Genomic DNA, 14,114 nt, shown 5'->3' on the forward strand with positions numbered 1-14,114 from the left:
GTGGACTTTTAAATGCAGAAATTACATCATACGGTGACACAATAGGGGACCAGCTTCACTTAATTTGGCCACATTCTGACTGGAAACAGAGGTCGGTCTTGACAGTTAACTCCAGTAATTATCGATTCATACCTTCTTTTCCAATCCCATATCCTTAAATATGTTTAGTTATCAAATCCATTCAAAAATAAATACATCCAGCAATTTCCAATTGTAGAGTTCAAAATTGTTAGAAGCTATTACACACCTAACTTCACTTCTGAAGGGTCTATTTTTCTCTCTTGACCTAGACTCAAAAGCCAACAGGGAAAAAAAATAATCTCTTATCCCTTTAACTTCCTAGGGATGCATTTTCAATTTCTCTCAATTTTGCCCTTAGTTTCTCTGCCTGTCAACATGCCTCGATTGCATTCCTTTCAAGGAACATCCCACTTTTCTGGCTGCCCAGAACAGGTCTGATCAGAGTTTTTATGTACAGATTTTGATGAAAACTACAAGGAGGCAAAAACTATGAGATAACATTCCATTAGTCTTTGAATTTATGTATTTTTATGATACCCTAATGTAACGTGCAGGGAGCTCAAGTTTCTGGAATTGCACAAGCTTGTAAATTATAACTAATACACCATATCCAAAGCGGACAACCTCAGATTTACCATTTGAAGTGCATTTACCACAATCTTACCCTTTTGCTCCATTGTCTCCAATTCAACGGTCCGTTTGTTTCCCGTTATCAATTGGCAAGATCCAATAAAGAGATAATAGGTGTAAGCAGAGTGACCATTGTGTGAGTGGGCTAGTGAGAGTGGGGAGTTGAGAGTTTGGCGAGGAGAGGCATGGGCCATACGTATACATTTTTTCATTATTTGTTCTGCCTTTTTATGCACATTTAGAGCAATGGAGATGCTAGACAGGATAGTGGAATGCTCCTCTCTTGGACATTGTTGGGCTGGGGAGTGGAGGGGAGGTGCGGTAGGGGGTTGAATGACCTAGTCACAGCAGTCAGGTCTCTGGCACCGAGTCTGGCTCTGTGGTTCAGAAGGGAAGGGGGAGGGGGAAAAGAGGTAAGCTGTAGTGATAGTGGATTTCTTTGTAGGAGAAAGGAAGTTATGTGGATGAGAACGAGTTTCCTGGATGGTATGTTGCCTTCTAGGTGCCAGGGTCAGAGACATCTAGGATCCAGTCCACTGCATTCTTAAGTGGGAGGGTGAGCAGCCCGAGGCCGTGGTCTGTGTCAGTACCAATAACATGGGGTAGGATGGCTGAAGAGGTCTTCAAATTTCTGGATCATTGGGCTCTCTTCCAGGGAAGGTGGGATCTGTACAGAAAGGATGATTGCACCTGAACTACACCTCCGCTCCATCCCCCAAAAGCAGAGCTTCCTGGTGGCCAAACATTGTAATGCCCATTCCCACATGTTGGTTTATGATTGCCACTTGTGTCAGGATGAGGCTACTCTCGGTGTGGAGGAGCAACACCTTATATTCCATCTGGGTAGCCGCCAACCTGATCGCATGAATATCAATTTCTCCTTGCAGTAAAAAAAAATCCCATTCCCTCCCCTCTCCTATTCCTCATTTTAGTCCCTTGCCTCTCCTCACCTGCCCATCACCTCCCCCTGAGTATTCTACTTCTTCCTCCTCCTCCTATGGTTCAATCTCTTCTCCTATCAGATTCCTTCCTCTCCAGACACTCAACTTTCCTTCCCACCTGGCTTCACCTATAACCTTCTAGCTACTGTCCTTCCCCTTCCTGCACTTTTTTTTTTATTCTGCCATCTTCTGGCTTCCGTTCCAGTCTTGAAGAAGGGCCTTGGCCTGAAACATCAAACGTTTATTCATTTCCATAGCAGCTGCCTGACTTGCTGAGTTCCTCCAGCATTTTTGTACATGCTGGAGGGAAACTATTATCATAGTGGTACCGTTTGCTACTGCTGCACCGGGGGGGGGGGGGGGGTGGTGTTAAACTAGAGTTGCAGGGAGAGGTGGGAACCTAGCACTAGAATAGACAGTGCAGTGGTTGTAGAGATAGTGTTAAACCTACAAAGTCAGGAATCAAAGGCGTGGTGGGACTAATATTTTGAGCTGTATATATTTCAATGCAAAGAGTTGTAGGAAAGGTAGATGAGCTTAGGGCATGGATCAACACGTGGAATTACAACATTGTACCTATTAGTGAGATTTAGTTGCAGGAGTGACAGGACTGGCAGCTCAATTTTTCAGGGTTCTGTTGTTTTAGATGTAATAGAGCAAGAGGGACTAAAGGGGCAGGTGGCATTACTAGTCAGGGAAAGTATCATGGGAGTGCTCAGACTGGACAGACTGGAGAGTTTGTCTAGTGAAGCTAAATGGATAGATCTGAAGAATAAATGAGGTATGAACATGTTAGTAGGATTATATTATAGACCACCCAAAAGTCCACAGGATTTAGAGGAGTAAACCTGTACAGACATCAAAGACTGTTGAAAGAAACACAAGGTTGTGATAGTAGATGATTTTAATTTTCCACATATTGGCTGGGACTCCCATACTGTAAAAAGAACTGGATGGCAAAGAGTTCGTCAAGTGTTCAAGAAAGTTTCCTTAATCAGTACATACAGGTCCCAACTAAGAGAGTACAATATTAGAGGTCCTATTGGAGAATGATACAGGGCAGGTGACAAAAGTTTGTGAAAGGGAACACTTTGCATCTAGTGATCATAATGCTATTTATTTCAATGTAATTATGAATATCCCTGCAACTGGCCAAAGTGCTGCATGCTTGAGTGTCTGATGGAGGGCCGCGTTGCTTTTTTCCTGGTGGTGGTGGAGGGGTCGTTGCCTTGCTACTGCTTATGTGTGGGAGGGGGAGTTGGGGGGGGGGAAAGAGGTTTGGGGTTCTAACGTTTAACTGTCATTCATTCTTTGGGGCACTCTGTTCTCGTGGATGTTTGCAAAGAAAAAGAATTTCAGGATGTATATTGTGTACATTTTTCTGACATTAAATGTACATATTGAACCTGCCCATTCACCTGCTCCCTCACCTCCATTCAGGGTCCCAAACAGTCCTTCCAGATTAGGCAACACTTCACCTGTGAAACTGCTGGAGCCATCTACTGTATCAGGTGCTCCTGCATGCAACCTCCTCTACATTAGAGAAGCACATTGTAAATTGGGGGACTGCTTCATCGAGGAGCTCCTCTCCATCCGCCAAAAATGGAACATCCTGGTTCCCAGTTTAATTCTGATTCCCATTCTTGTTCTGACATGTCTGCCCATGTCCTCCTCTAGTGCCATGATGAGGCTACCCTTTAAGTGAAGGAGCAACACCTTATATTTCGTCCGGGTGGCCTCCAACCTGATGGCATGAATATAGATTTCTCCTTCTGGTTAAAAAAAATCCCCTCTCCCTTCCCTCTTCTATTCCCCACTCTGGGCTCTAACCTCTTCACAAATGCCCATCACCTTCTTCCGGTTCTCCTCCTCCTCCCCTTTTTCCTATGGTCCACTCTCCTTTCCTATAAGGTTCCTTCCAGTCTAGCCCTTTACCTTTCCTATCACCTTTTAGCTATCCTCCTTCACCTCCCCCCATCTTTTTATTCTGGCAGTTCCCTTTTCCTTTCCAGTCCTGAAGGAGGATCTCGGCACCATACGTTGACTATTTGTTATTTCTATAGAAGCTGCCTGACCTGCTGAGTTCCTCCAGCATTTTGTGTGTGTTGCTTTAGATTTCCAGCATTTGCAGAATTTCTCATGTTTATAATTATGGAAAAGGATAGGTCTGGTCCTTGGGTTGAGATTCTAAATTAGAGAAAGACCAATTTTAAATAGTATCAGCAAGGATCCAGCAAGCGTGGATTGGGACAGATTGTTTTCTGGCAAAGGTGCACTTTGTAAGTGGAAGGCCTTCAAAAGTGAAATTTTGAGTGTACAGAGTTTGGATGTTTCTGTCAGAATAAAGCAACAACAACAGGTTTAGAGAACCTTGGTTTTCAAGAGATATTGAGGCCCCGGTTAAGGAAAAGGAGATGCATACCAGGTTTAGGCAGGTAGGAACAATTGAGGTACTTGAGTATAAGAAATACAAGGAAAGAAAGAAGGAAATGGGAAGGCTAAAAGGCGGCATGAGGTTGCTTTAGCAGATAAGGTGAAGGAGAATCCCAAGGGCTTCTACATATATTAAGAGCAAAAGGATAGAAGGGACAAAATTGATTCTCTTGAAGATCAGAAAGATCTAATGGGGCCAGAATTGGGGAGATCTTAAATAGATTTTTTGCATCTGTATTCACTTGGGAGATAGGCAATGCAGCAGAGAGGTTATGGACCCTATACAGATTACAGAGGTGGTGGTGTTTGCTGTCTTGAGGAAAATTAGGGTGGATAAATCCCCAGGGCCTGACAAGGTGCTCCCTTGGACCCCATGGGAGGCTAGTGCAGAAACTGCAGTGGTCCTAGCAGAGATTATTAAAAAAAAATCATTAGGCAAGGATGAGGTGCTGGAGGATAGTTAATTTTCTTCTGTTGTTTAAGAAAGACCCTAAAAATAAATCAGGAATTATAGGCCAATGAACCTGACATCAGTAGTAGGAAGGTTATTAGAAGATATTCCAAGGGACATATAAGTATTTGGATAGACAGGATTTGATTAGGAATAGTCAGTGTGGCTTTGTGCATGGTAGGTTGTGTCTAACCAATCTTACAAAGTCTTTTGAGGAAGTTATCAGGAAAGTTGATGAAGGCAAGGCAATGGTAGGCCTTGGACTTAAGCATTTGGCAATGTCCAAATTTTCCAGGTTTCAATGGTTGAAGGATTCCAGTTCAGTCTGAAGGCGAACAGAGATGTGATTTTACTTTTGTCTGTGTGCAAGATTGCTCAAATAGGAAAGAGAATTAAGAAATGCACATGTCCATTGAGGGTTGTCAAAATAGTTGATGGAGAGCAGCATTCAAGAAGAATTAAATTTTGAACAGTGTAGAATACAAATCAGTTAAAGTCAAAGTGCATTAAGTTCTTGACAAAATGCATCTTGAATACTGAAAAAGACAGGTCACAGACAACAAATGGAGGCATTATAGCAATAGAGACAATAGAAATAAGAGCCAAGGTTAATTGATGTCAAAAATGAGAACCATGGGGACAAGATGGTAGAAACTTTAATATTGCTGAAAAGTAACTGTCCAAAAAGGCAATTTTGTCAAAATTTAAGACAGCTTGATTAAGCTAAATTCTAATTTAGGAGAGTACCACAGGATAACAGATCAAAAATCAGAGAAAAATGTATTTTAAGTAGATATTAGGAATAATCAATAAATTAAGTTTTAAGGAACAGTGTAAGAAAAAACTTTCAGTTCATCACTTTACTGATACTGAACAGTCTACCTCAACTATAACCATTTTTCAATCCACAATCAGGAGAGATTAGGTTATTTAAAATATTTGATCTTGAATGTCATTGTATTGATACATGGACACCAGTTCTTCATTGAACGATATGCTTCCAAATCCAATAATAGCTTCACTGGAAAAATAGGCCCCAGTGTAATTCTACAAAATGCACTGAGTACTGCTTTTAGAGGAGTGAATCTGGTAACAAAATACTTTATCAGGGGAAAAAAAAACTTAAAACTCATCTTTTGGAGGAACAGACACACAATTTTACCTGTGTAGAAACACATGCGGCCTGGAACACTGGGGAATCCATTTTGCTGTTTCTTTCACCTGGGCAGGCTTTCCCAGTGATTGCAGGTGCTTTATCTCCCTGTAATTAGAATCACAACCAAAATTAGAAGACGCAACAATTTAAACTCAATTTAAATGAAGACAGAATATCCTGGAGATCCTCTGGTCAGTCAGTATCAGGAGAGAGCAAGTTAACATTTCAGGTTGACAATGTTTCATCAGGATAATTCTACAGATGCTGGAAATCTTGAGCAACACACAAAATGCTGGAGGAACCCAGCAAGTCAGGAATAAACTGTCCCTTCCATAGATGCTGAGTTTTCTCACAAACACGAGCAAATCTGCAGATGCTGGAATTTCAAGCAACACACAAAAGTTGCTGGTGAACACAGCAGGCCAGGCAGCATCTCTAGGAAGAGGTACAGTCAACGTTTTGGGCCGAGACCCTTTGTTAGTCCTGACGAAAGGTCTCAGCCCAAAACGTCGACTGTACCTCTTCCTAGAGATGCTGCCTGGCCTGCTGCGTTCACCAGCAACTTTTATGTATGTTGCTGAGTTTTCTGTAGGCTTTATCAGGACAACTTGGTTTAAGTGGCAGGGAAGATAGGGAAGATTGTTGGGTGTTGAAAACAAATGAGATGTAAATGATAGAATAATAAGTGAGAAAATGAAGTGATCCAGACACAGTTGGTGCCAGGTGTATCCTTTGCAAATCATCTCTTCATTCCACGAAGCTGACCCTGGACTCTAGTTGCCAGTCACTTCATTTCTTCATCCCACTATGATCTCTGTTTTTGGCCTCTTGTTGTTCCAATGAAGTCACAAAGAACTAAGGAACTGCTTTCCACCTTCCATTCAGCCATGTTACTGACCTCAAAACTTAATTCTGAATTCAGGTATCTCATAAAACCAGCCATTCTAGTTTCCATCAGAACTGGCTATTCCTTATACAAAGTACTCAGCTTGCAAGTTTTCCTCTATAGAAGTTGGCTAGAAATACACAGCAGGTCATGCATTGTCCTTCATTTCAACACCAACACAGTGTGTCATCGGGTTTCCTCCAGATAATTGCAAATACTCTGTTCACCTCACCATCTGCTTTGCCACTTAAAGCAGGTTTGTAACATTTCTTAGTCCGAATGAAAGCATAATAATTTGCAACATTATCTATTTGTCTCCACCTTGGTTCAGTCCCTTCCCACCTAAATCCATGACACTACATGCTCTCGATCTCAACAACTTTCAATTCTCTGGCTCTGATCACCTCATTTTCACTAAGGCTGCTCAATCCCTATACAGTTTGATTCCCCAAAGGTCTTAAAGCTCTTCACTTTGTTCTCTGCAACAGACCTGACCAGTTCTCATTCCTCACCACACTCCATCCGCTGGAACTAGTCCTCACACTCAATTATTTCTCTTTTGATTCCTCCCACTTTCCCCATCTCAAGGTGCAACTTGGGCACACACATGGTCCCCAGCCTTGCTTGCCTTTTTGTTTGTTGCATGGAACCATCCATGTATCAAGCCTTTCTGCTCCCCAAATCTTTTTGCGCTACACTGACACTGCATTGGTACTGCTTCATACACCATTAGTGGGTGAACGAGTCGTCTTTGGGATACTGCAAGTCTGTGTCTTTATTGATGCTTTGCTGCACACTTGAGTGCTTGGCGGGGGGGGGCACCAATGCTTTTTTTTGCTGGTTGCGGGGGGGGGGGAGAATGTTGCTTTGCTGCTGCTTACGCGTGGGAGGAGAAAGCTGGTGAGGGGCTTTGGGGTTCTAACGTTTATCTGTCACTCATTCTTTGGGGCACTCCTCTGTTTTCGTGGATGGTTGCAAAGAAAAAGAATTTCAGGTTGTATATTATATACATTTCTGACATTAAATGTACCTTTGAAACCAATGCTGAGCTCATCAATTTCACCAACTTGCCTCCAACTTCCAACCTGCCCTTAAATTCACTTGGTACATTTCTGACACCTCTCTCCCCTTTCTGAATCTGTCTTCACCTCTGGAGATAAACTCAATACATATATCTTTAATAAGGCTACCAACTCCCATGGCTACCTTGACCCTACCTCTTCCCAACTTGTCTCCTGCAAAAAATGCCATTCCCTTTTCTCAGTTCCTTCATCTGCATTCCTAGGATGAGGCATTTCTATTCAGAACATCACAATGTCCTCCTCTTTCAAAGAGATGGGGTTTCCCTTCCTCCATCATTGATGCTGCCATCCATTTCTCCATTCCCTGGAGAACCACCTCGCCCCATCTTTCTGCCACCTCAACAGGGATGGGGTTCCTCTTGTCCCTACCTACCAACTCGAGCCAGCTTATCATTCACCACCTTCAATGGAACCCTACCACCAAAAACACCTTTACCTCTCTACCTGCAACCCCCCCACCCCCCAACAGGAATTGCTCCTGCCATGATTCCCTTGTCTATTCATCCCTCACGGAACTTATCTCTGAAAGCAGAAGTGCTACACCTGCCCATTCACCTCCTTCCCCACCTCAGCTCAGGACCCTATAGTCCTTCCAAGTGAGGTAACACTTCACCTACAAATCTGATGGAGTCATCTGGTGCTCTCACTACAATCTCCCCAACATTGGTGAGGCCCAACATAGGTTGAGGAAAATCACTATGTCCAGCACCTTCACCTCATCCACAAAAAGCAAGATCTGCCAGTGGTCAACCATTTTAATTCCAATTCCCATACCAACTTGTTGATCCATGGTCTCCTCTTCCTCTATGATAGGGCCACTCAGGCCGGAAGAGCAACACCTCATATTCCTTATGGCTAGCCTTCAACTTGATGGCATGAACGATTCCCCAGCCCCCTTCCCTCTTCTTCAATACCCAACTCTGGTCCCCCTCTTTTCCTCACCTGCCTATCCCCTCCCCTCCCCAGTGTCCCAGCTCTTTCCCTTTCTCCAATGGTCCAACCTCCTCTCAGATTCCTCCTTCTCCAACCCTTAAACCTTTTCCACCTATCCCTTCCCAGCTTATTTTAAAACCCTCCCCCACCCACCTAGCTTCACCATCACCTTCTAGCTGGTACTCCTACCCCTCCCCCCCACCTTCTCATTCTGGCTTGTTCCCTCTTCCTTTCCAGTCTTGGCCTGAAACATCAACTGTTTATTCATTTCCATAGATGCTGCCTGGCCTGCTAAGTTTCTCCAGCATCTCGTTTGTGTTGAACTGTTTGTCTCTTCTTAGATGCTGAAAATTGAGTATTTGACTTTATATCAGATTACCATCACTTTTCGCTTCTAAAATACAGCAAAGTTGGGTTGTCACTGCTGACATGGAAATAACAAACTGATGAAAGGAGCAACTGCAAATAGAGATTTGTTCCCTTTTGGAATACAGGTTCCCAACCTGCAGTCTACCGTCCCTTCGGTTAATGGCATGGGTCCATGGCATAAGAAAGGCTGGGAACCCGTTTTAGAAGGTAACTGATGGAATGAAAAAGATAGATTTTCAGAAGGACTCCAACAATTTCTGACCTATTGTTTCCTTCAGAATTAATTGTAAGACTATTAAGAAAAGGCTGCGAAGCCCAAACTCCATTCATTTTTGAAAGTTAAATTGAACCTGAAGATGGGTAACAGGCTGTAAGGTTTCACTGCTAATGTAATGGGCTCTCTGTAAGGTTTCACTTGAAGGTAATGGTTGCTCTGTAGCAGCAATGTTTGGATTATGACTAGAGATAACAGGGGCTTTAGAATGTGTGTTATCCAATGAGAGGCATGTTGTTTTTTCTTGTGGGTGTAGGAGCAGGGATTTCACAGTCTTTTGTCAGTGAGAGATGAAGAAAGATGACGCGAGTGGAAAGAGTTGGTAGACTGCCAGACGAAATGGACTCAGAGCGAGGATCCGACAGTCAGCAACGCTCAGAGGAGGTCGATGGGGAACAAACGGACGAATCCATGAGCTCCAACGTGCACGTTAGACTGTTTCATTAAAATGGGCCCTTTTTCTTTATTTTCTTTCCTAATCCTATAGTCAGATTAAGATTTATAGAGTTCAATCGTTAAATTGCATAAGGTGTACTGTCTGATACTTTGCGTTCGGATTTGTAACCGGACAACACATCCCGCAGCATCTACACAAACGAGATTTCTCAGTTTGGCTGGATCAGAGGCTGCCTTCCCCTAGACAAATGCATGGTGGCCGAACCTAGGGTTACGTATGTTTGAGTGAGAGACCATATTCTTAAGGATGTCAGAACAAAGCAATTATTTTATCATGTAGTGGGGCAAGGGGGTATGGTAGACAAAAACAGGACATGGTAGGAAAAAGAATAAAAAGCATAAACAACAGTGATAATCAAGGATTCAACCAAAAAAAACAAAAACAACAAAAGGCCTCCTTGGTAATAAGATTTTTTTCTTCACTGGTAAAACTCCATGCTGGCAATGAGTATTAATCCTGCAGGAACCACATTTTCTTTAAAGAATGCTGCACATACCTTTTTAAAAACCAGTGTGTGTGTGTGTATATGGTACAGCCTGATACCATTTGTTTATGAGATTCACTTAACAGCAATGAATAAATTAGATGAATATCAAAGTATTAGTCATTGTATTTTGCTTTGATTCCTAGTGTGCAGTCTTGTTGAACCAGAGTTTATAAAGGCTAGTGTGAGAAGGTGGCAGTAGGTAGCCACCTCCGTAGAAAAAGTTGCCAAAAACAATAATCGTCATGGATGGAGAAATGAATAAACAGATTAAGGACAGATGGAAGGCCATAATTGCCCATGTCATATGACATGGCACATAATGATGATAAGGGCAAGAAATTGCTGGAGGAACTTAGTGGGACAGGCAGCATCTGCAGAGGGAAATGGGTAGTGGATGTTTAGGTCAAGACTGGAAGAGTAGAGGGGAGATAGCCAGTATAAGGAGGCAAGTGGAAGGAATGAGCAGAGTTAGCAAACAACAGATGGAATCAGATGAGGAAGGGCAAATGTTACTCCAACAATTTGTGTTTTTCTTCCTAAACTCTAGATTCCAGCACTTTCAGTCTCTTGTGTCTCCAATACATTGTATGTTGCTTCTGTACACAACAGTCAAAGTGCTGAAGGAACTCAGCAAGTCATACAGTATCTATGGAGGGGTATAAACAATTAATGTTTCAGAGCAAGACCCTTCACCAGGACTGGAAAGAAAGGAGAAAGAAGCCAGAATAAGATGGGGGACGAAGAGTACAAGCTGACAGTTGAGACCAAGTCTCTTTTGGGCGGGGGGGGGAGGGAGGGAGGGAGGGAGATGAAGTGAACAGTTGGGAGGTGACAGGTGGAACAGGTAAGGGGCTGAAGTTTGGCACCATTTGAAAAAAATCTTGGGTAGTTTAAATTAGAGATAATTTGATTTTGTATTACAGTAAAATAACTTTTGTACAATTCAGGAAGTTGAGAATACAATTATTTCTCCATTAGGTGGAAGGATGACATGGTATTGGATCACCACTATTTGAAGTTCAGTTACAGCATGACAACTCAGCCATCTATAATTGCAATATAGAATGAGCTTTGTACCATATCATATCAAATTAGGCCCATTCTGACAAAGGGTAACTAGACATGTATCCACTGATGGAAGACCTGTTGCTCCCAGATAGGTTTCTTCTCCAAATTAGTGCCTGGAATCACAGGCTTGACTTGTTGCATCCCAGTCATATGTAGCTGACAGAAAATAATCCGGGATTAAAAATTGTAGGAAATAAAACTGAAGTGCTTGCTTTGCATGCTGGCATGGACACAAATAGTCTCCTCTCCTGTGTTGTAAAAATTTTGATCTATACTAGATCGCCATAAAAGCAAAGTATTGTGGTTGAACGCTGAAATAAAAACAAAGTGGTGGTCAAACTGCAGACAGAGCGACATTAACCTTTCAACAAATTTAGCTTAAATATATATTAATTACATTTCTAATATTGCTGCCATATCTTTTACAAACAATTGTCTACTGTAACTTCAAATTACACAGGCCCTCTATTTTGGTTAACACATGATTTACAGAAATTTCAAGCTGTTCCAACAGCAGTCAACCACAATTTGAAAAAAATCTCTGATCTGATAACATCAGGTTGACCATAGGAATAACCTGTAAAAATTGATAATCAGGTCAATGTGTGAATAGGAAAAGATAGTGAGAAACTAGATAGAAAATTGCAGGTGTTACAAAATACAGCATAGTAAGACTAACCTAGTCAGGTGAGACTAGGTTTGTCCACATCCAGTGGAAAGAGAGCAAAGTCCTCAGACTTAACAATATTAAAAATGTACTATTTTTGGAATTCAATATACAGCACAACTTTAGATAGTTTTCCAAAGGATTCGTTATCTTATAAGAATAGACACTTGGCATAAGAGTTTTAAATTATTTAAATTTTTACAACTCATCTACCAAGTTTCTTAACATCCAGTATCCTATGATCCTGATTTCTTTTTAACCCAAATTTCTATTCTATCCAATGCCTTAATCTTTTGCTTGCGATTTCTGGATGTATCTGTTCCTTTATCTTCCAATCAAACTTTTTGTTTAAAACTATCAAGCCGACTAGATAGTCATAATATTACTGTAGAGCAGGGGTGGCCAACCTTTTACATTCCATGCATCAATTTTTTCCAGGCACAAGTTCAGATGCACCATACCACTCTTGTACTCCCACAATTCTTGTAAAAATATGTTAATATAGAACTCGAGCATGAAAAAGTTGACACATGGAATGTAAAAGGTTGGCCACCCCTGCTCCAGAGCATGACCCAGAAAGAATAACGTCCTGTTCTCAAATCCCAATTCTAGTGCCCCGCGATTCAAAACTTATCCTATGCATCAGTCCTTTCAGCAACAGATTTGCACTTTTGATCTGTTTCTCTCCTTAGCACCTATATATTAAAACCCTCATGCTCTGTCTGTTTGTGACCTCCAATTAGCACAAACGGTGCATTACAGCAGCACTTTTTTTGGCTAAATCCAATTAAAATGCGCTAACTTACAGAATGCAGGCAAAGTTCAGGATTAGTTATTTATATAAAATTGCTCATTTGCCAAAATCAACAGGCTCACTTTCACCTGAGAGCCGATCCGCCATCATGGAAATTAGGACGCGACAGCCGACGCATGTGCACGGCCAGCCTCAGCAGCGACACCTACCGGAACAAAAGGGTAGGGCAGCTCTATTTCGAGGGGTCACATTCTGCTAATCACCATCAGCATGTGCAGGATTGGGACAGATCTAACTACCACCCATCAATAAGAGATAAATTAAATCTTATTGTAATGACGTACTTCCAGACATCCATAAAACCCTTTGCTGCAGTCAAAGGACAGCGGTGACTAAATCATGTCCATTTAGGAGAGCCCCAACCACATCAAGAATAATCAGCATCCTTTGATGTTACTGCTTCATATCTTCTATCCAGCATTAGGGTAAAAAATGGTCAGCCTAATTATGCCGCGTGGAAAGGGAAGGAGGACACTAAGGTCAAGAGACAACGCCAAATGTCGTCGGGAAGCGGCAAGGAGAGGGAGAGAACAAGAATCGGATGAGGCCAGGGCCGCACGACTCCAGGATTAAAGAGTCAGGACAGAAAAAGATCAGAAGAGACAGAGAAGAGGCATACACGTCTCCAAGATTAGAGACAAACAACAAACAGCAGAAGAGGTGAAGAGACAGGGGATGAAAGGGTTGCACGTCTGCAGAATGACAAAAACAGGCACAGGAGGAGAGAGGAAGAGACAAAGGAGCTGAGAAATGCACGTCTCCAGGATCAGAGACAAAGAACAAACAGCAGAAGAGATGAAGAGATGGGAAATGAAAGGACTGCAAGTCTCCAGAATGATGAGAGGCACAAGGGTGGCAGATAAACTAGAAATGATACTGTAGCGATATGCTACACACAGAGCTAGAAGTAACGAAGTAAGTTGCACTCGAGACTAGTTTATTCAAACTTTGCGGCACTGGCTTTTACACAGTTCCGTTCCTGCCCTCTCTGGGCAGAAATGACGTCAGAGGTGCATTACAAGAGTTTCTTCCCGCGCGCGGGCTCTCTCCCCTTGCTGATGAAGGCGGCGGCCCAGCGCCATTTTGGGGTTGGCCTCTCTGCCGACACGCGCGCCATTTTGCGAGCCGGTTCACCTGCGTAGAAAGTGGGTTGCCACAATACCATCAAAAATGTCCTATGTTAAACGAGGAGGAGCTATATTTGCTTTGCTACACGTCGTTCTTCTTTAATAAACTGAGGTTTTCTACTTCAGTTTCTAAAGCAAAGCGATACCAATAGCATTCAGGAAAATCTTATGTTCACTCTAGTCACATCAGACTGCACTACCCTTCTCTCAAAGGGTGCCCCAACGGGTCACCCTGTTGTCTAGTTTTGTATGAAACTCAGGTAACAATCCAGAGATTAAGTACAAGGTTTTTTTTCAAAGCTTTAAAAACCATGTGGA

The 14,114-nt window shown here is 42.4% G+C and overlaps 1 protein-coding gene across 1 annotated transcript in view; it reads right to left on the reverse strand.

Annotated features, from left to right (window-relative positions):
- si:ch211-227n13.3 (uncharacterized) overlaps positions 1-14,114 on the reverse strand; it is a 35,841-nt gene that overhangs the window by 8,434 nt on the left and 13,293 nt on the right. The window contains exon 4 of the mRNA XM_063052558.1: positions 5,639-5,737. Within this exon, the coding sequence (XP_062908628.1) occupies positions 5,639-5,737 (99 nt within the window). The remainder of the gene's footprint in view (positions 1-5,638; positions 5,738-14,114) is intronic.

The sequence above is a fragment of the Mobula hypostoma genome, chromosome 6, assembly GCF_963921235.1.
Source record: "Mobula hypostoma chromosome 6, sMobHyp1.1, whole genome shotgun sequence".
In the NCBI taxonomy this organism is placed as follows: domain Eukaryota; kingdom Metazoa; phylum Chordata; class Chondrichthyes; order Myliobatiformes; family Myliobatidae; genus Mobula; species Mobula hypostoma.